The 22,601-nt window shown below is 42.6% G+C and overlaps 1 protein-coding gene across 2 annotated transcripts in view; it reads right to left on the bottom strand.

Moving 5' to 3' along the window:
* DPF3 (double PHD fingers 3) overlaps positions 1 to 22,601 on the bottom strand; it is a 195,251-nt gene that overhangs the window by 49,706 nt on the left and 122,944 nt on the right. For both annotated transcript variants that reach the window (XR_014566363.1, XM_083747471.1), the window contains exons 4-7: positions 14,790 to 14,917; positions 12,813 to 12,908; positions 8,115 to 8,193; positions 1,851 to 1,988 (exon numbers count right to left, since the gene is read on the bottom strand). Coding sequence is in view for 1 of the 2 variants with exons in the window: in XM_083747471.1 (XP_083603597.1) it covers positions 1,851 to 1,988; positions 8,115 to 8,193; positions 12,813 to 12,908; positions 14,790 to 14,917 (441 nt within the window). In the remaining variant the exon portion in view is untranslated. The remainder of the gene's footprint in view (positions 1 to 1,850; positions 1,989 to 8,114; positions 8,194 to 12,812; positions 12,909 to 14,789; positions 14,918 to 22,601) is intronic.

Genomic DNA, 22,601 nt, shown 5'->3' with positions numbered 1-22,601 from the left:
GTGAAATGTTTTTAATCACAGACCAGTAAGGTGGAAGATGGACATAAAAGGAGGATAAACATGCACACAAATAACTACTACCGCTAGAGCTTGTGGTAATTAAAATCAAAATCCCACTGCATTAAATGAAACAAGAAATCTCAGCTAGATCATACATGACAGGTGGCCATCCAACCTCTGCTTAAAAATTTCAAATGAAGGAGAGTCCACAATCTCCCGAGAGAGACTATTCCACTCTCTAACAGCTCTTGCTGTTGGAAAGTTATTCTTGATGTTTAGTCGGAATTTCCTCTCTTGTAACTTGAATCCATTGGTTCAGGTCCTACCACAGTAAAATGGTTTGCCATTTGTTGATAGCCACAAGAATTCAAACAGATCCAATATGACTACTAGCAGAAATGCAGTGAGGTGTGAAATCCACCAGTGTTGATAACTTTGATAATGACATATTTTATGATATAGAGATAGGAGAATGAGTTGTATGCTAAATATGGGGATAGTATTTCCCCCCCAGTACTGGATAAGGCACAGGGGTCTTTGTTTAAATGGAGGGGCTACTACTATGCAAGCCTCTTGAAGGATGCATGCAGTGAATTGAGGGAATTGATATGGTTGCAAATGAATGATAATTATTAAAAAGAACAACTGAACAATCTCATTTAGTTATTTGACAAACTGAATTGCACATTTGAAAGAGCACCTTGAGAATATTTGTAGTTTGCTTTTAAGGTGCTCAGGGTAATTATATTTTGATATTCCAATCAATCAATCAATTGCTGCTTTAAAAGAAAAGAAAAAGAAAGACAAGACTGACTGCCTGGTTCAGTCCACCTGCTTCATCTTATATTCCTACAATTAAATATAATTCAACAGTCACCTAATCTAGTTTAGCACACTGCCTCTGGGAAGAAACCAGTAACCAATGCTTCAAGAGAGGCTTACTAACCTTAACTTGGTAAGAAGCTATGGTAGTTTATCCTGCTATGAAGAGGAATGCACTTTGTTACTTCCAAATTTATTTGTAGCATTAATAATAGTTTGATCCTAGCAAAGATTTTATGTTACCGTCGGTACAACTTCACCCCAGTTATAATAAATTCTACTATAGCCTTTCTTCATATAAGAGCTATACAACACTTAAAATAAAAAAAGACTCTCAATATGTCTAAACGCACGGTAGAGATTAGTGTCTCCGGGCTTTGCTTTCAGCAGTAGAATCAGCATCCCCTCAATAACCAGTCTTAGGACTTTCAAATAAGAGTTGAGAGGGGGACATCATTACCTTTTGAAACATCCAGAGGCTTTCTGGAGCAGAAAATATTATCAGATCTAGGCCTAGGCCCTTGCGTCCGACTTGCTCCCTTGATATTTATGGAGATCATATCATGTGTCACATAAGAAAGACATTGGAAACGTGCAGTGAATTTTGTACAATAACAAGAAGAAAAGAGACAAAGATAGAAGATAATAAAAAAGTGTGTTTTCTTGTTCTCAGAGCTAAACCACAGTGAAATGGCTTGACAATGGGCAGATTGGGTTCCCCTCTTTCGCTTGTCTTCCCTCGACATGTTCGCCCCATGGGAGCAGTGATGGAAAGTGCCCTGCTGCAGAGTTAATGTGAGGTTTGGAGCTGAATTTTTTGACTAGCTGAGCTCAGCACGTGGGAAAGCTGCAGTTGATTAGCTCCTCTAAAAGCCCAGGTCCCAATAATTCACAGAGGAGCAAAGTAATTGTGGCCACTGCTGAAATGCAAGTGGGAAGGTAGCCCAGGAAGAATAGATGGTGGATTTGGAGCATTCCACAAAGGAGGGGGTGGGCAGAAAGAGGAGGGAAATGTATATTCTACTCACGTTTGTGATTTTCATTTCTGTGGACAGGTGGGGAGCGTGTCTCCTGCTCTTGAGCATCATCCCCCTCCTCACTAGCAAGGTGGGTGTGAGCATAATGGTAGCTCAATCCTGGCCTGTTCTTGTAGCGCTTTCCACAGACTGTGAACAGAGAAAACACAAAGAGCAGAAGACAGAGGATGATACATCAGTAACAACTAAAGTGGCCTTAAGTATTTCCTCACTGCTGCTGCCTTTCCCAGACAAATAGACGTTTATTTCTATTTCATAACACCAGAGGGATAGCTCTTCACTGAGGGCTAAATACCCACATACAAAACTACCTGTCCCTCCAGTCAGGTTTGAAGTAAAATATTTCTTTTAAAACACTCCGAAGAGGCAACCGGACATGGACTGAAAGTCTGAGGAAAACGTGTTTTCCACTGGACAATGCATAGCTGAATAAATGAAATGTAGAGTAAGAATCAGCCCCAAAGGTATCTCAGGGTGGATTCAGATGTGGGGAATATTGCATTAGTTTTCTGGATTATAATACTAGCACTTCCATCCCATTTTCTAATATTCCTTTCACACCACAGTACCTATCGTGCTATGGAACTATGGCTTTTTGACCAATATACCAGCATACCACGCTAAATTTCATTCAAACCAGTGGGTGCAGTGTGACACAACAACAAACGTTATTGGACAATATTTCTATGCTCACACCCCTTCTGCACATGCAGGCATCTGTATACTGCTCCAAATTCCATCCCTTTACTGCAAACAGATTTTTTTTTCTGCAACCAACTAACATGCAAATGAGCGTAAAACATGCACCATCTTCTACTGGTTTTCCAGAAGTGGCGTTTACGTTCTGTGAAAGCTCAACTATAATTTGGAAAGTCACAGTTAAGGGAACATTGAGGAAATGGAATGATCTATGTGTGAATACAGCCTCAGTTTAAATTTAGATGCTGCACGGTTAAGGTCACAGCTGAGTGCCATGCTGTGGTAGCTCTCCTTCAGACTAGGGACAGTGAGCTGCCAGCATTTAGGGATCAGATGCCTCAGAATTCATGTTAACGAGAAAATTCCCAAGGAAAAATGCCCTGCTGAAGCTGATAGTCTTTATCAATTTTAAATACTTTCCCATTAGAAACTGCTTTCTGAGTATTAGCTTGTGAGCATTAATAACAAATTATTATCAGTTTCCCATTGAAGAGACTAAAGCATGTAGAAAGGTTAAAATAGCTTATTATGAACACAAATGATCTGTGCTTATATTAGAAACTATATTATTATATGTGTTCATGTACTTATAATCTTTTTAGGCCATCTCTGTGGATAATGTTTTTTCCCTCTCTCTCTTTCTCTCTTCTCTTTCTCTCTCTCTCTCACGTATTGTGTATAGACCCATTATAATCAATGAATTTGAGACCATTGATTTCAATGAACCTGTTTTATAACTAACATTGGATGTCATGTCACCCTATCTATTCCTCAATGGAAACTGGCTTGAGTGAGAGAGCTGAGGCCCTGGAGGAAAACCATCCTGGTTATGGCAAACAAGCTGAAATTACAATGCTGCAAACTATCTATTAACTCAAATTGAATGCAGCTCTGGTGGCATGCAAATTGCAGCTTTGGCACTAACAGTAAGTTGTAGTTGTTGTTATCATTATTTAGTAGTGATACTTATATAGCACTTAATATACCACTCTCTAAGCAATTCTCATAAGATATACTATAAAATCACAACTATAATACATATATATATACAATTAAAAAAACTCACAACAATAAAACTGACCAGTGCATGCTTTATTTATTTCATAAAAATTATATACTGCTTAATTGTAATAATAAGCCTGCTAAACAAAAGGGTTTTTAGCAGGCCTTTAAAACTCATTACAGTTCCTGCCTCTTAAACTAAATGAGTCAGGTTGTACTATATCTTACAGGAATAAATGTTAGCAGGTCAACACCATGTGGAAATGAGGACATGATGAATAAGGTCAATGAAAAGCATCATTCTTTGTTTATACCACCGGCTGTTTTAACTACCAAGCAGCAACATTGGGAGAGATGCACAAAACTGTGCAGGAACTATTTTGAAAAATTATTACCCTAGACGTCCTGAGAATATTGTCAATAAGCTTGAGAATATATCAAAATGTTTCTAAATTAAGACATTTAATTAGAGGTCTAAGAAGTACTGGATTATGGCAGAATTAGGAAAATAATAGAACATCTTTTAAAAAAAGATTCTGATGAGGTGCAGCTATCTTAGCCCAGCTATTCTTTTAAAGAAATAAAAAATGAGTGGTCTGGATGGTAAGGGGCAATGATCAAAGCAATACTTAGACATATTTAAAACATGAATGTTGATACATATCATACACACTGTCCCATTTGACAGGTGTTGAATGTATAATTAATACTACCTTTCTTATTTATATAAGACTATTACAGTCAAGCGACTGTCAGGTATTGAATGTATAATTAATATTACCTTTCTTATTTATATAAGTCTGTTATCAGAAACCTCACTTGTGTGCTGAGAGTAAGCTATTAGGACAGTTGTCAGGGACAATACAGTACCTAGTTTGCAGAGCTCAGTAGTTTTTCAGGCTTCAGCTTCATTTAACAGCCACCTCGTTCAAACTAAAGTGAGTGAGAACAAACGTCTAAAGCAGGGGTGCAGAACCTCTGACTTAAGGCTAATTAAACCCGCCAGGCCTTGCAATCCAGACCACAAGGCTGTTTTCAGCTGGCCACACACACCTGTTACTTACCTGATGTCATATGACATCAGCCACAGCATAAGCAAAGCTGCTATGGAGGAATCCAGAGCCTCAGGGTGTGCTCCCAATTTTTCCTCTGCAGCCCTAGCTTCCGAATGGATCCTATCACTGCCAAAAGCAGGGGGACTTGCATTCAGTGCCAAATGCACGTTGGGGCTGCAAAGGAAATATTGAGAGCAATTGTTCCTTTGCAGCCCTGGTTTCCAGCCTGATGGAACAGGTGCCCTTTAAGCAAGCTCTCAGGGAAGGGGCACCAGAAATTGAGGGGAGGGTTATATGCTCCCCACGGACTGTCAATTGATCAGTGATTTAGATAGATGGACTTTGCTAATCAATGCGTGTTCCTAGAGCAAATTTCCCCACAAACGGAAGTAGCAGGAGCATTAAATGCAATGAAACAACAAGCTAAGAACATTCCTTATTGCTAAGGAATTCAGGTGCTGGCTGAGAATATGGTAAGAACTGTGGAATAAAAAATGTATTTAGAATTTTATTGTGGCGTGGTTGGAGGAAAACGGAACAAGGCCAGAGGTAACAAGCATTAAACAATGATTCCACAATATCACACAGAACAATCACTTCCAACAAAGTATGCTGATCTGGGCCACATTGGTTCAGTCTTCTCATCTTGGCATAAACTTTGGAATGTATCTGCACATTTCACTAACTGAAGATTTTCCACAAAGGAAAGCTGAGTTTAGGGTAGAAATTCAAACCAGCTATGGTGCCATCTCACATCTGTTTCCATGCAGGCCCTCATTTATTGTTAATTATATGGATTCATTCACCCTTCCTTCCTTCTCAGCTTCAGTAAAGGAGATTGCCATTGGTCAGCCCAGGTTTTCTATAACATTAGAGCAACTAAGCCAATGAAAGCCAGAGGAGACTTACATTCACAATCCCCCTATAATATCAGGACAATTCCACCAATGTTATCAATGGAAACAGGGCAAGAAGAGGAGAACCGAACCAAGCAAGTAAATTGCAGAGGTGAGTTTAGTCTAGTTTCATGTTAGCCTTCACCCAACCTATCCTTTGTTCCAAACAATCTTTTTTGAAGTTTAATTTTTAAAACTTCACCATGGGTCCTAGCAGTGCTTTTGAAAAAAGGAAGAAAAAGAAAAGGTGCCAGGACTCACCATGAAGTTGCTATACTTATAACATTTAGGAGAAAAAAAATGGTGTTGGTACTGTGTACCTTTGAGTACTCCCAGAAAAAAAGCACTGGATCCTAGAATCCAAAATCAAAGGATCAGAGCGACTGAGTAAATGAAACACAGAGGAGACTAACCTACAAGCCCCTCATAATATCAGGACAGTTCAGCCAATGTTATCAAGGGAAACAGGACGGGCAGAAAAGACTGAACTGAGCAAGAGGTGAAGAAGTTGAAAGAGGAGACAGAGGAAAGTGAATGTACAGCATACCACCCTTCTTACGGATAGGCTCTTCACTAGTTATAACAAAAATTAAAAATTAAAAAGTGGGCTCCCAGTCTCCCACCACCATTCCATCTTATAGCAATCTTGTTATCGGGCACATCTAGGACCCTGAATTAAATAGCACTTTGCTCTTATCCAAGCAGGGCTCTTCTTATACTGTCACCTTTCTGTACTTTCCCTTTCTAGTTGGCCAGCCCCTTGAACAGTCACACCACATGGTAGGTTAGGGAAGCATTCATATAAAAAGGCAGTTCTGAGGACTGAATTCTATATTGGTTTATTCAAAAACAGCTCTTACGACACAAATTACCTGGTTGGGACTTCATTAGGTTAAATGTGTGGTGTTTAATGTGCCTTCTAAATTGGTGGGAGAAAGTTCTCAATTACAGTACAGTAGCACCAATAAAAAGCCAATATAGAATTCAGTCTACAGAACTGCCTTTTTATATGATTTTAATTAATTTTTATAATGAAAGGTTTTTAGAATGTTGGATTATTTTGATTGTTGTTAGCCGCCCTGAGCCCAGCTTTGGCTGGGGAGGGCGGAGTATAAATAAAATTTATTATTATTATTATTATTATTATTATTATTATTATTATTATTATTAATAATTAACAGAGCCTTTGCAGGGGTTAGAATGGCAGTAATGGCAAACATAGGAATTGTTACAAAAAGCAAGTTCATTCCGCGTGGCTTATTTCAATTACATTCTCTGCCACGTCTGTCATAGAACAGAGAGAAGGATTGATACAACTGAGCACCCAAGCAGGGCTCAGTCACGTATTGTGCATGCAGTGTTCGAAACTCCCATTGTTCTAGGCACATTTTGCGACAGGGAATTTCATTAGTGCGAGCATCAGCTCTGGGCACAGTACTGCACCTAAGATTTCAGATTAAAAATGCAGAGTGGTAGGAAAGGAGAACCTTTTTCTGCCTCCCCACTTCCAGCCACTCTCTGAAGACTGCAGAAGAGACCCTCTGAAGAATATTAAAGGGTTAAGCAGGGGAAGGACTAGACCATGTGAAAAAATGAACGTTATATTTTAGCTGCACTGCATTCATTTTCAGCTTTGTATTCTTGTTATAAAAATATGTGCCTAGACATTCTGTTGTTGCACCCATAATCTGGGTTTAAAGTGCCATTTAGCTCCTAGCTTTCGTATCTCAGTTTCTAACACTGTGTACACGACAGTTCTGTCCAAGTGAGAGATGGAGAAAGAGCAGCATGAGATTTTGCCTTTGGACTGGAAAAAAAAGTTTTTGGGAAAAGGGAATTGCATACCTGTAAAGTACCTAAGTATTCAGGTGTTACTTTTTATTTCTAACCACAGAGTTGAGCTAGGTGTTAAATGAGCAATGCATATAACAGTTTTCAGGCAGAGTTTGTGTGTATTTTTTTAATGGAAAGCAACCACAGGAGGCTGGCAGTTTCAGCACAGGGACAGCATGAGGATAAAGAGCTATTTCATCCCTTTCCCCTTTTGCCCCAAATCATCCCCAATTCACAATGGGAGAGAAAAATGGCTACCTCTATAGAAATACAGGCAAGGGACTAGTTTTGAGAAGAAGAAAAACATAACTGGGAGGAAGTGGGTGAAGCAGCTGCTTCTCCCCTTCTCACCATACCTCTGCTCAAACTGGCAGCCTCCCACAACTATTTTTTTCATTTGAAGAAGAATGCTGGGAGGCTGTTCATGCATCTCCCATGTAGCATTTAGTGTGGCCCTATCTGAACCACAAAAAGAAAAGAGAGTGACTCATGCGGTGGACATAGATACCAAGGCATAGAAGGCCGCAGATGAAGCAGAGAGGGAAACTGAGCCTAAGAGAAAGAAAGAAGTGAGGTGTGATGTGGTCTCTTGCCACGGGTTTCATTTTCACTCACTCGCTCAAAAAACAGTAACAGCAAGTAGTGATGGGAGTGGCAGCTCAGCAAATTCTAAAGCAGTGAAATGTGTTTCATTTTCTGGAAAGGAATGAATTATGTCTTGATTGCTGCACCAGACTGAAAGCAAAGTGGAGGGTCTGGACGCTACTTACTGTCACAAACGTAAGGTTTATCGTGGTCGTCCATAGAAGAAACATCATTCCTTCGCCTGCCACCTCCAGAACCCCGAGCCTAGAAATAAACCAAGATGTTAATGCAACAGCCACCACCCAGACATCACAGTGGTATCTCTAGGTATCTTCTGTGCTTTGCACATGCACAGAAGTGCTGAATCGCAACCCGCATTGCAAACGTGCCTCCCACACGGATCATGTTCACAACCCGAGCGTCCACTGTAAAAGGACACATTCTACTCATGTAAAAACACCAGGCAGGTCCCACAAAATAACCCAGAGATGCATTTTAACTAAAAGAACACATTCTACTCATGTAACGCTGATTCCTGGACCGTCCGCGGGCTGGATTTAGAAGGTGATTGGCCTGGGCCTTAGTTTGCCTGCCCATGCTCTAGAGACTATTAAAACCGTCTCTACATGTAGGCGTAGGGACGCGGGTGGCGCTGTGGGTTAAACCACAGAGCCTAGGACTTGCCGATCAGAAGGTCGGCGGTTCGAATCCCCGCAACAGGGTGAGCTCCCGTTGCTCAGTCCCTGCTCCTGCCAACCTAGCAGTTCGAAAGCACGTCAAAGTGCAAGTAGATAAAGAGGTACCGCTCCAGCGAGAAGGTAAACGGTGTTTCCATTCGCTGCTCTGGTTCGCCAGAAGCGGCTTAGTCATGCTGGCCACATGACCCGGAAGCTGTACGCTGGCTCCCTCGGCCAATAAAGCAAGATGAGCGCTGCAACCCCAGAGTCAGTCACGACTGGACCTAATGGTCAGGGGTCCCTTTACCTTTACCTTTACATGTAGGCGTATTTTCTGGACCAATGGGAGGACTCAGCTAGTCATACACTTGGCCTTGTTAGTGTTGCTATGGTAACCCAGTGCACCTGGCACCCTTATCTTAGGACAGCCATATTATTGGGAGGGGGTACTCCTCAAGACATGAGACCAAGCACTGTGTAATTTAACCCATTGTTCACAATACACCAATACTAGGAGGGCCCTCTGAGACTAATTTTCTCCCTCTTGCCCATGTCCCTGGACTCCAGTACATTGGGCCAGCAGCCGCAAACAGCTGAGAAGGGAATGATGCCTCTGTTCTACAATGCTGCGGAGCAATGCTCTGGCAGGGTTGATGCAAGCCATCTCTTTTTAAAACTTCACAAGGGATACAATATAATCCTCATTACCAGGAGGAAACAAAGTGAAAGTGGAAATGTGATTTTTAAAGGATATAGTCTCTGAAAAGAGATGCTCTAAGAAATGAACACCATTAAGCATTTTGTACACATCCAAATGTGTTATAGCATTGTTAATAGTGCAGTAATTATAACAACAGTTACATAGCACACAAAGTTTTCACTTTAAAGTCTCCTTGTTTAAAATAGGAGAGAGTGAAGCACATGCATAAATTAAAATGTCTGAACCTGGAGCTTTCAGCAAATTTTTCCCCCAAGCACATTCATGCATGTTGATTTCTAATTTCTTTTCTTGTTCCTTTTTTTAAAAAAAAGAAACGGTTGCTCTTGTTGTGCTGAGGACACTGAATAATGAATGGTAGCTACACCTAACCTGCATCACCCAATGCGCAAAATATACATCCCTCCCCCCCTAAAATACATGCTCGTGTTCTCAGGTTGTGTGTAATGTGCACTCTGTGATTTCAGGCCTTATTGTCCTGCCCATTATTTCTGCCCGACAATGTTCTTTAAATCACCCTCTCACTGTCTGCAAATCCATATATCCTTGGCCTTCAACTCTCTTTCCCAACACTCCCATAATTTCATGGCTGGCCTCAGGGGGGCTGGCAAATAGACAGCCGCCCCAGAGGCACAAACTCGAGTGCCACGTGCTTGCTGTCAGTGCTTCAGCATGTGGCATTCAGTCATCCATGGCTGCCTTCAGCCTCCTGCCGTTCTACAGCAAGGGATTGATGTACATAGCCGGAAAGCTTCGCCAGAGCAGCCTTGGAGCGTTCAGATGGAGCCAAACAGGGACGCTTGCCAGAAGGACAGATGAAGGGGCCCAAGATTAAAAATGAAATCATGCTGCAGGAAAGGGGAGGACGTGCACAAATTGGGAATGGCCAGCACATCAGCTCCTCCGCATTATTTCTGTTGCAGTGCCTATCATTTCCTCATTGCTGCTCTGAAACAGCCAAACACATGGGCCTAAATATACATTTAGGGGCCTCTACATTGCTTCTGGAAATCTAGTGCAACGGTGTCCTTAAAGCAGATGAGTGGATAGGAAACATACCTTCTAGGTCTAGGAAAAAAGGATGAGGTGCTTTGTTACAATGGCCACCTTCGGTTTTTTATGTGTCCTAGCGGGAGAGGCGTGCGGGGGAAACATTGTACCAGAGCTTCAGTGTCTTAACTGGCTCTGCATTGTACTTCAGGCTCAGCATACTATAAAGTGGGGGGTGGACAATCTTCAGAGCTACTCTGTGTTTTCTCAGAACCCCGATAAGAACCAGTAGTGTGGGGCAATTTCCTATTGCATCCCAGGAGGGGCTGGCATAGTGGAGCAGTGCTGTGCCCCCACCCTCACAATGGGAAAGATCTCTTCAGGAGAGAGCCACTGCCAACCAGAGGAGGCAGTGCCAGGTTAAATGGAGAGGCAGTCTGAGCTGGTAGTGAATTGGGTCCATGACAGTACACATTATGGCAACAGACCCTCATCTTTAAAAGTTGGTTTTCCCAATTCATATGTAAAGTGAATGTGCTTGCACGTGTTTGTGGGAGAGGGGTTAATGGTTTGCTCTGTTATGCATGTTGTATTCTCATTTTGTATTTTTCTGTCGTGAACCACCCTGGGATCTTCAGATGAAGGGTGGTATACACGTAGTAGTAGTAACAAAAAAATTCCTTCCAGTAGCACCTTAAAGACCAACTAAGTTAGTTCTTGGTATGAGCTTTCGTGTGCATGCACACTTCTTCAGATACACACTGTATCTGAAGAAGTGTGCATGCACACGAAAGCTCATACCAAGAACTAACTTAGTTGGTCTTTAAGGTGCTACTGGAAGGAATTTTTTTGTTTTGACTATGGCAGACCAACACGGCTACCTATCTGTAACGTAGTAGTAGTAGTAGTATGTATGTATGTATGTATGTATGTATGTATGTATGTATGTATAAATAAATAAATAAATAAAGTAGTGGTAGTGGTGGTGGTGGTGGTGGTGAAGATAGGCATGTAGACAAGGATTCATAAGTCTGATCCCACCTGCAGCTTCCCCCCCCCCCGGCCTCTCCTCCACCCCCCAGGAACTTTCCTTCCTGCTGAACTCATTTCCAGTGTAGGCCAGTGGTGGGAGGGTTGTGTACTCCCTGCACAAACACCACTTTGGGCTCCCTCCAGACATATATTTTATTGCACTTTCTTGGTGATTTGTGTTCATGATGCTATCAGGGCTGTCACACACAGTCCAGCTTTCAATATTGCTTGTACCCGCAAGGCTTTGAGGGCAGTTCCACTGCTTCATTTCCAGTCAGTGCGTGCCCCATAACATTCTATAGCACAAATGTTCTAACTTATTTTTGCCCCATTACAGCCGCTCCGGGCAGCAATAATGGGGAAGCATCGCAGAACAAATCCGCCACTACTGTACTATGATTGTGGCAAGAACACAAATTGCAGAATACTTCCGCAACAAAACACCAGTCTGGAGAGGCCCTTTGACCCTTTTAATTGCACTCCGTCCGACTGTATTTTAACTGCAAATTTGGCAGACTTGCCTGCAAAGATGCACGACTGCTGCCATCAAATGTAGTGTGTGCCTCATTCTGTGCAATAGGTCAGCTCCAAGGGCAGCCAGATGTAGTCATAGCATAAAGTGAAGGGAAGCAAGGCAGGCAGGCAGGTAAGGGCCAAAGAGGAAATTTCAAGAGTAGAAGGAGCCGCGTGCAAGAATGAGATTTTACGGGAAGATGAAAATATAGCTTGTGGGCTTTTCCTACTGTTACCACAAGCACAATGTCTTTCCCTCCTGCTTTCTGCTTGTGGCACATTACAATTTAACAGATTGTAAGGTGGCCTGGGTGTCTCCACCGGCCCACCCCGCAACCCGTAAAAGCCACTTATTGATGGAGGAGAATAGAGGAGTTTGTGAACATTTGGCTAATGTAAAGATCTCCCTGCTGTGAGTCTGCTACCGGAGGTTTGCAGGGGCTGGTGCTTGCTCATGTCCTGAGAGCCTCCAGCAGTTCACTCCAGAGAGCAGAGAGGGCCAGAACAGCCAGACAGCATGAAGAGTGGGAGGTGAGCTGCCTGCCTTCATGCTGTGTGGGTTTCTTGCCAGGGGATCTGATTACTGAGAGCCTCCAGCTGCAAGACCCATGCAGAGAGCACTGATCAATAGCCAGCTCTTCCCTGCCAAGGGAAAAGATATAACTGCAGCCCATCTGAAAAGGCAGCTAAAACAAGCACCAAATAATAAAAGTTGTGCCATCTATGCACACAAATATCTCCATGTGTGCATTCAAAGGAATCCTTGTTCATCACATCACTTTATAATGTATACATATCAATACATATGCCATACATACCATACAAAACGTATCACATAACACAGGTATCATTAAGCTCTTTGTCTATCTATGCAATCAATATAAATAGAAACAACAGAATAGTGTTCTCACTCCTCCCTCTCCCCCCTCCCCAATGTGGCTGAGGCAACCTACCCGTCCTCTGGGTCTGTTCTTTCGTTTCGGAATATCTTCCTCCATCTCTTCCTCCTCATTCACTTCATCTGCATTTTCATCATTTTCCAAAACCCTCTGTAGTTAGAACAATAAACAGTAATTAAAAACAATTCCCAGAACAACAGAGGCTTCATAACAGAAAGGCAAATGAAATCAGACATTGTGGATGCAGACTCTGGCTTTGTTTGAATACAAAGCAACTTTGGATCTGGCCATTTCAAGTTATGGATTGAAAGTTCCAAACCTGCTCTCAAGGAGGACATGTAGTTTGGCTGTAACAAGCGTCAACAACCGATCATTTTTAAGACTACAAGGTGGGGTTTGGGGATCTTCCAAAAACCTTATTGGAACCCTTCTGTTGCTCACTTTGTTCAAAGCATCTTCACAGCCCTGACTAGCTGGTGCTTTGTTGCCATTTTGGGGTTTTTTCAAACTGGTTTTCTTGGCTTTTTTCTTCCAGGGAACAGTGGCATCATTATGTAGCCTAGAAAGATGACCAATCTGAGGGAGTGGGGGGGGGGGACACCTGGCAACGAAACAGCAGCCAGTCAGGGCTGTGAAGAGGCTCAAATGGCACAGTGGAAGCTTCCATGGATAAACATATATCTTCCACCCCTACTTTGCAATACACCCATTACACAGGAATGCATCTTTTGGGTGTTTGCTGTAGTAATCCACCTCAAAATTACAGAGGCGTTTCAATTCCCATCATGCTTTTATTCAATAATTGTATCAAATCCTGAATTTACTACAGATATCAAATACACACACACTCACACACTCACACTAGTGTTGCAGTCACAATGCTCGCCCTTCATGTAGTGTTGTGGTAGGAATTTTATGGTCCTAGATATATGGCAATGTTCATAACTGCAAATACATAGATCAACACAGGAAGGCCAACCTGGAACCATTTTGATTCCTAAACTGACCAAATGTTTTCTCTGCAAGGTCAAACTGGAAAAGTCTCCCCATTGTCTCTTTCTTCACAAATCCTGTCTTAATCTGTGTTTGAATAAGGGTGTGAGCCTTATCATTACAAAAGAATGGCCAGGCTCTCAAGGAAATCCAATCAAGTAACCTGCCAGACAGGAAATAAACAAGGACAAGAGAAAAACAACATTTAAATTTCTGTGATGTAGATGGGATGTATCTGAGGGGTGGTCTTAGGTTACACCCCTTCTGTGATGTATGCATAATGTTTCTGGGGGTGGTCTTGATCTAGAGGATGGAAATTTCAAGCCCTTGCACAGCATTTTTGGGGGTCCTCTTCCTCTCCTGCGTGTGAGGGGAGCACCCTGTTGCAACAGATTAATAAAGATCAAGCTTACTAGCTGCTTTGCTTCTCAATATTCTCTGGTTGGCCTCTGTTATTTTCTCCTACCAATAGGGCACCTATGTAAGGACTCTATATGGGCTCTTGGATACCCCATAAGGGAAAAGGGCATATTTTTTATTTACAACAGTGTTGAGATGCAAATGTATCTTCCCACAAGGTGCCCCTGCAGTATTTGGTGCAGCGTTAATTTGCCCTTTCTGCAGTGCATTTGTCTTATGTGAAGTAAATCCACTCCTTCCCACATTCCTCTATTGTGTATTCATTTTCCTTAATCTTGAAGGAAGGGGGAATGAATTGGGCTACCCACTGGGTTGTGTGGGCAGCATTTGCCCAACTGTTATTATGTTATGGTCCTTTGCAATAGTTGGTTATGGCAACAGAGCAACACAATCACACACACACACACACACTTCCTTTCTCCTTCTCACTGGAGATTATGGTTATATACAGCAGCATGTATGTGCATTTGTGTGTGCTCTCCTGTAGATCGTGGGATAAAGGTCACAAGAGATTAATAGGCTGGAGGTTGAGACTGAGCCACAAAATCTTATAAGCAGCCATTTCAGTATTACATAGACTGGAAATGTGACCAGGCCAATAGAAGAGCACTTAATCACCTGGATTTCTTGTAGAGTGTCCTCCTCTTTAGTATCTACCTTCTTTTCAAGCCCTTCTCCACGCAGCAGTGCTTCCAGTGTGGTCCCCTCTGATGTGAAGCCATCCTTCTTCAGAGGCAGGTCAACTTCTGACAAACCAAATACAACAACAGAGGCTATGGTTATTTCCTGCAGCGCCAGGGATGCACAAGCACAGATAAATCACAGAATGTGTGAAATTGAAAACCACTCAAGGGGCTCTCTTGAGAAGTCCTGCCCAGCTCATCTTCTCTACTGCTGTTAAGACTTCTCTCATGTCATCAACTTACTTTGTGTTTCCCTATATGTGTTCCTAACAGTAAATAAGCAACCAGAAGATGTGCATCATGTATAGAAGAATAGCCATGTGGATTTTCAAGCTGACTGAGAATGGGCAACAGTCAAACATGGATTTATGTGATCATTGTCTGAACACCATGAAATAAAATACACGAGTCAATTTTTCCAATGGATTTGAATCCATTAAACTGGACTTGAATCACAATTCAAAAGTGGGGGTGTTAAGGGGTTTTTTTTAGACCTCTTCCTAGCTGACTTGTTTGCAGGAAGCTTTGTTATATTAAAACAATATAACATCCTCTCAACATGCAGTCCATGGAGTCAGTCAGAATTCAACTACCATGTCATGTGAAAAGCTGTTGTTACCCATGCAAAGTCTAAACAAGGGGAGGGCAACAGGTAGATTGGAAGCTACTGGTAGATCTCTGGGTGAGTTACAGTAGGTCAACAATAATTTCTGGTCTCCAATTTTTTAACAAAAGCAAAAAAGACTTCTGTCCCGCCACAAGCTTGAAGTCTTCCCAGCCTTAGTCTGAGCAACGAATACCATTAGCCTTGCCCTGTAAACAACGTTTGTATTTTAAGTTCTGCTTTGCACAAAAATGATAGGATATTGGAGGCCACTTTAGATTGTTCCCTGTGATGACTACCTCCCTTTAGCAAATCATTCACGTGGAGCCATAAGAATGGTGGGCCCTCACCACCTGCCACACAAACCTCCCCAAGCAGTTTGCAATGGTGTGAAGAAACTCCCCATATCCCAGTGGCACACCCCTGTACAGTGGTGCCTCGCAAGACGAAATTAATCCGTTCCGTGATTCTCTTCGTCTAGCGGTTTTTTCGTCTTGCGAAGCAAGCCCATTGACAGCTTAGCGGATTAGCGGTCTAGCGGCTTTTAGCGATCAGCTGAGAAGCGGCTTATCAGCGGAACAGCTGATAAGCGGCTTAGCGCTTAGGGAAAGGGCAGAAAAAAGCAAGAAAAAAACGCAGGAACTCGCAAGATTTTTTCGTCTTGCGAAGCAACCCCATAGAGAAATTTGTTTAGCGAAGCGCCTCCAAAAACGGAAAACCCTTTCGTCTAGCGGGTTTTTCGTCTTGCGAGGCGTTCGTCTTGCGGGGCACCACTGTACTACAGTGAAGTGCTATTGTATTTATTTCTTTATTTCTTTTTTACTCTAGCCTTCTGTCCAAAAGATAAACAGTTTTTAAAGTGCCATCCATTTATATGATTCACATGTGCATGTTGATAAAGCACCATCAAGTGGTGCCTTAGATGTGTCACAGCAGCACATAATGAATTTTCAAACCACCTCTTTGTAATAGAGTCAGTTTACAACAAGGTACCAAAAGTTGATTAATACAAGCAAAGCATGTTCATGGATGAACCAATCCTAAGGCAGCCATTGAAAAAGGAAAGCTGGCTGCTGTTTTGGTGACCACAAAATGGCAGGCTTATTTTTTTTTATAATCCAAGTACATTTTCCACTAGAATGCTGGCATGGTTACAGAGGAGCAAACTCCTAGGGGCCAAGCTCCCTTCGCCCCCCCATAAAACATTTGAGAGGGCCAGGGCCCCCCAAAGTTGATAGGCATTGCCATTCAAATGGTGTTCATGCATTGCGTCATGCGATTGGTTATGTGAGGTAGTGCCCCCCCCACCCAATATTTTATTCAAGTTGGCACCCCTGCATGGTTATGATTAAGAAAACGCTTTTGGATAAATTTGGTATCCATTAAACCATGGGTCAGCAACCTTTTTCAGCCATGGGACGGTCCACCATCCCTCAGACCATGTGGTGGGCCGGACTGTATTTTGAAAAAAAATAATGAACAAATTCCTATGACCCACAAATAACCCAGAGATGCATTTTAAATAAAAGCACACATTCTACTCATGTCAAAACACCAGGCAAGCCCCACAAATAACCCAGAGATGCATTTTAAATAAAAGGACACATTCTACTCATGTAAAAACACGCAGGCTGGATTGAGAAGGCTATCGGGCCGCATCCGGCCCCCAGGCCTTAGGTTGCCTACCCCTGCATTAAACTAACCTCCAGCTTTCCTGAGAGCAGACTAGACATGATCACATTCCAAGAAGCATGCTGTTTCACACCTATTGTCCCTTCCAACTCCTGGGTGCTTCCTCCCAAAGTGACAGCCAACTTAAGTGCTCATAAAGTGGTGATAATTAAGCACTGTCCCTCCTCGATAGGTGTCAGTCTCATTTCCTAATCACATCTGCTTTCAGCAATTAGCATACTCAGTCAGAAGGCCAACTTCAAAGCCCATTTGTCCCTTGACTAAATCCAAATTTGCAAATGGCTATTCACATCTCCTCTCCCAGGCCAGATTGGCCAACAGTCCCAAAGGAAAAAAATCCACCCACACAAGTGGCCTGTTTTCAAAAAGAGAGTCAGACTTCACCACCCTCAAAAAAGAACACACACACACTTAATTTAAAAAATGGGAATATATGGCTTTCTTTGCAATCTACTATGGTCAGCTCTGCAGATTAGTATCAATGCAGAGTGTTGAGTCGTTAGAGCACACTTTTATCATTTTGGGTTTGTTGGATCAATGCATATATCTCCTTTCTTGGATTAAATGCTCTAAAGCGGTGTTAAACTGAACCTCTGCAATCTGATTGCTCTGGAAAGCAGTGGGTGCCAGAGAGAGACTGGCAAGATCCAATGCCCAGAGAGAGTTGGGACACAGATTTTCCTGAGTCATCTTCCTCAGAAGGGTGCCCTATATCTTGTGAGGAAAGAAACAGTCCATAGAGGGGCTAGTAGGAGTGACTTCCTGGTAAGGCTCAGCCTGGAGAAGTAGTTTTTAGTCAGCACTAAACGTGGGTAGCGCTGTGGGTTAAACCACAGAGCCTAGGGCTTGCCAATCAGAAGGTTGTCGGTTCAAATCCCCGCGATGGGGTGAGCTTCCATTGCTCTGTCCCAGCTCCTGCCAACCTAGCAGTTCGAAAGCACGTCAGAGTGCAAGTAGATAAATAGGTACTGCTGCAGCAGGAAGGTAAACAGCGTTTCCGTGCGCTGCTCTGGTTCGCCAGAAGCAGCTTAGTCATGCTGGCCACATGACCCAGAAGCTGTACGCTGGCTCCCTCGGCCAATAAAGCAAGATGAGAGCCGCAACCCCAGAGTTGCCCACAACTGGACCTAATGGACAGGGGTCCCTTTACCTTTACCTAAGGGGATGGCCAAACTACCTCAGGTGACAATAGGCTACAGTAAATCCTACACTCTAGGTTTACCTATTAAAATAAAACTATCAGCATTTTAATTTGCTATACAGTATACAGTGTATCACAACACAATGCCAAATCAGCTGCCACCCAAACTACTGTCTCTCTCTGCACAAAAGCAGCTCCACTTCCAAGTTCTAATTGGGAACGAGATACATTTTGGGTGAGCTCTAGCGATGCTCTGTCACTCCAGGGACAGCTGCTGTGCAAAAGCAAACCACAGCAATTCTGCTTCCTCAGAAATGCTTACACAAAGCTTATACAAACACTGTGTCACATTGATTCTCTGGACTAGCTGATTCTCATAAACAAATACCACTTAATTGTACATCATGATTGATTCTAGTAGATAGCATTTGAGATGGTAAATCCCAGATCCAAGGCTGTAACCCCAATAATCTTCAAATAATAAGTGTGTGTGTGTGTGTGTGTGTGTGTGTGTGTGTGTTTATGTATCCACATGGCACCTAGCTACTGCTGGGTGAATGTAGCCACTGAGCTCATTAACAGGATGTGGCAGGATGTGCCTTAAAGGGCAACTCAGTGGCTCAGTGAGCAATTAAATCTCATGTCAGTTTCAAATGAGAATCTATCAGTGTCACAAGACTGTAAAGTCTCCATTCCTGTTTCCCACCCTTAGCATTTTTATTTAAGGTGGAGCACTGGGAACAATGGAAGTCAGAAAGAATATCACGAAATATGCCACAGGAAGGAGAGGGGGAAAAACAGATTAAGCCCACTCTTCTTCTGGGAAATATGCAGAGAGAGAAGCTGTCTGTTAGCTGTCGAGTTTGCAAAAGATACCATCTTTTGGGATGGTGCTCTCTGCCAGCAGATGGAGCGCCCCGGGGGAAATGGTGGTGAAAAACCCAGACAAGCTGCATCCATCCATCCATCCATCCATCATATTGCTCATTTCCACATCTCTATAGCATTAAAGTGCAAGTGGGAGGGGGTAGATTTTTAAAGATTGGGTGCGGGAGAAAATATACAAACATCCTTAGTCAAATAGCTGGGTTATTAGCTGGGAAAATGATAAAGTCCGGTCATTGTGGTACCTGGAAATTGCTTGTTTTGTACTTAAAAATTGTGAGCCACATCCACAAATTCATTTTTATAGGCCTAACAAAAGGAAAGCTTCACACAGTACAGTGGTACCTCGGGTTACATACGCTTCAGGTTATAGACTCCCCTAACCCAGAAATAGTGCTTCAGGTTAAGAACTTTGCTTCAGGATAAGAACAGAAATCAGGCTCCGGCGACACAGCAGCAGCAGGAGGTCCCATTAGCTAAAGTGGTCTTCAGATTAAGAACAGTTTCAGGTTAAGAACGGACCTCTGGAACGGATTAAGTACTTAACCCGAGGTACCACTGTACTCTAGAATTTCACTCTGGAAGATGTCTTGTGACGCCCTTTCTGCACATACCTCTCCCAATATTCAACAACTCTGACTTTTACCATCATCACTAATCCAGACCTCCACATCATTCTCCCAGACCCAGTCCTGTCCACTCCTTCTTTCCCTCACTCTTCTCTTTCAGTTTTGAAACTTCCTTGCAGCCTGCATTGTTTGTATAAACGATGATGATTAAAATGTTGTTCATCATATGACACAGCCTTAGCCCAGAGAGCCCCTATTGCTGAAGTGAGGTGTGAGTGACTTCATCATGTGAACAAGAATTTGAAACCATCCAATTAATTTAAGGGGATGTCAGGCTTTTAAGGTGCCAGAGCCCCTGAGATAAAAGCTACATTTCCACCAGCAAAAAAAGGACACATGTCAAACGTTCTCATAACCATGTATCTCGGCTCATTTTTGTATGAATGCTGTATTGTGCCTTGACTATGGAAGAAAGGATTGCCAGGATCTTATGTGACAATAAGATCCTGCGATTCTGCCCTAGAACAACAGCTACTTCAAACTGCAGCCCCAAGCAGAGAAATCTTAAATTGCACTAGCAGACAAGATTCTCTGATGTGGGAATGTGAGCAGATGGCTGACAGTGTGCATATGTTGTCTTCGCAGGAAAGCTGCCTAACCATTACCTTCCCCGCACCTAAGTGTGCATGACTAAATTGCCTTAAAGGCAGGACTATGAATACTTTGCAATTAAAAGGGAAAGGTCTGCTCCAAGGTAACCCAACCGAATAACCAGAGAACAACTGAATTCTGCATAATATCGTGTATATACTGGTAAAGCTCCATGCTTGAAAGACCTTACTCACTCCTGGTCATCTTGAGAACAGGTGCATGGGAGAAAGTCAGATTTGAACATGAAATATATAATTGGTGATTAGCACACTAACTTTCATTGCAATACCTTAAAGCTATTGCACTGAGAACATAAAAACATCCCTGCTTGATCAAACCAAATGCCTATGTCACCCAACATTCTGTTCTCGCTGTGGCCAACCAGATGCCTATGGGCATGAATGCTGTAGCACTCTCTCATTCATGACCACCACCTGCCCCCAGCAACTGGTATACTCTGCCTTCAATACTGGAGGTAGTACATAGCCATCACGATTCCTAAATGTTGTTAGAATCATGAATCTATTTATTGGTTTATCGAAGTGTTTACATTGGATTAGATGACCCTCAGGATCCCTTCCAACTCTACAGTTCTATGACTCTATGACACACTGAGGGAGAGCACACACTGGTGTTTTTCACATTCGTTGATCTTCCTCTGTGTAGGTGGAGCCCATGCATCTCATGATGGAGGTGACTTTTGGTCAACTTTCTAGAAGCACAAGTCTTTTGGGTCCCTTCTTTCTCCCTTCCCATTGTATGTGGTGTGTGGTCAATGACAAGACACCCTCCCTTAGTTGTAGAAAACTCTCTTGTAAACCTTAAATCCAAGCATCTCCCCAAAATATTGTAAGAACTTACTGTTTGAGTAACCACTTTTACCAACCAGACATATGACCATTAAAACAAGTTTCAGTTGATTTTAATAATGCTTGAGTCTTCCTGTTTGTTTGTTTAAATAAAACGAGTGTTTTCTTTTTAATTTAAATGTACTGTTGCCAACCATGCACCCCTAGGACAAGAGTATAAACCATCTACGAGTGAGATAATTCCCCCCCCCCTTTTGCTGTACTGTACTGAAACAAACTTCTGAAGGATGTTCCTTAAAGAGTAGCGGAGCTTTTTAAAAGCCAGAGACTTGAAAAATTAATGTGGGGAGTATGATTTGGAGAGTAGTGCTCCTTTAGGTCAAATGCACAGCTATTTGAAATTCAAAGACACCCTGCTTCCCCGCTGCTATTTATCATACCATTGCACTGTGGAAGAGTAAAATCCCAGAGTGTACCAATTCTTGGCTTTCTTTCATCTTGTGAGACAAGTTGGCCTTGCTGGAGGGGAAGCAAACCAGCCCAAAGAGTGTCCAATTGCCCTAATGCACTCTGGAATATTAAACTGCCGGAATACCATAACAACCCCCAACCCCTTAGAAGTTTGATTAGGGTGTTACTACTAAACACTGAAACACTGTAAAGTCCAGCATTCGTCAACAACCAGATACCTATGGGGAAGTTGAAAAGCAGGACATGAGAGCATTAGCTCTCTCCTACTCTAGCTATTTCACAACTGGAATTAGAGCCATGCCACCTCTGATTATAGAATCATAAAATTGTAGTGTTGGAAGGGATCCCAGGGGTAATCTAGTCCAACCCCTTGCAATGCAGGAATCTCAGCTAAAGCATCCATGACAGATGGCCATCTAATCTCTGCTTAAAAACCTGCCATGAAGGTGAGTGCACAGCCTCCTGAGAGGCCACTATTGAAGAGCTCTTACTGTCAGATTTTTCTTACTGATGTTAGTCAGAATTTCCTTCCTTGTGACTTGAAGCCATTGGTTTGAGTCCTACCCTCCAGAGCAGGAGAAAACAAGCTTGTTCCCTCTTCCATATGACAACCCTTAAGATATTTGAAGATGGCTATCGTAGATCCTCACAGTTTCCTCTTTTTCAGGCTCCTAGAGAGCACAACTGGACAGAGAAGTAGGAGAACCTATTAATCATCAACAAAAAATAAGCAAGTTGTAATGATGAAAAAGAGAACAAATATCTCATCATAGGGAGGGGAGGGAACTGGGTCCAAGTGACTGTGTGGCTGCTCCGTCTGGTGCTGATGGGCAGCATCAAGACCCCTGGCTCTCCCTTCTTCTCATTCTTAAACAACCACTTCTGATAGGGGGACCTCTTCAAATAGATCAGTGGTGAGCCATTT

The sequence above is a fragment of the Podarcis gaigeae genome (genome assembly GCF_964106915.1).
Source record: "Podarcis gaigeae genome assembly, chromosome: 1".
Lineage (NCBI taxonomy): Eukaryota > Metazoa > Chordata > Lepidosauria > Squamata > Lacertidae > Podarcis > Podarcis gaigeae.
The sequence above is the reverse complement of the archived record's forward strand: the minus strand, read 5'-3'. Positions and strand labels throughout refer to the sequence as shown.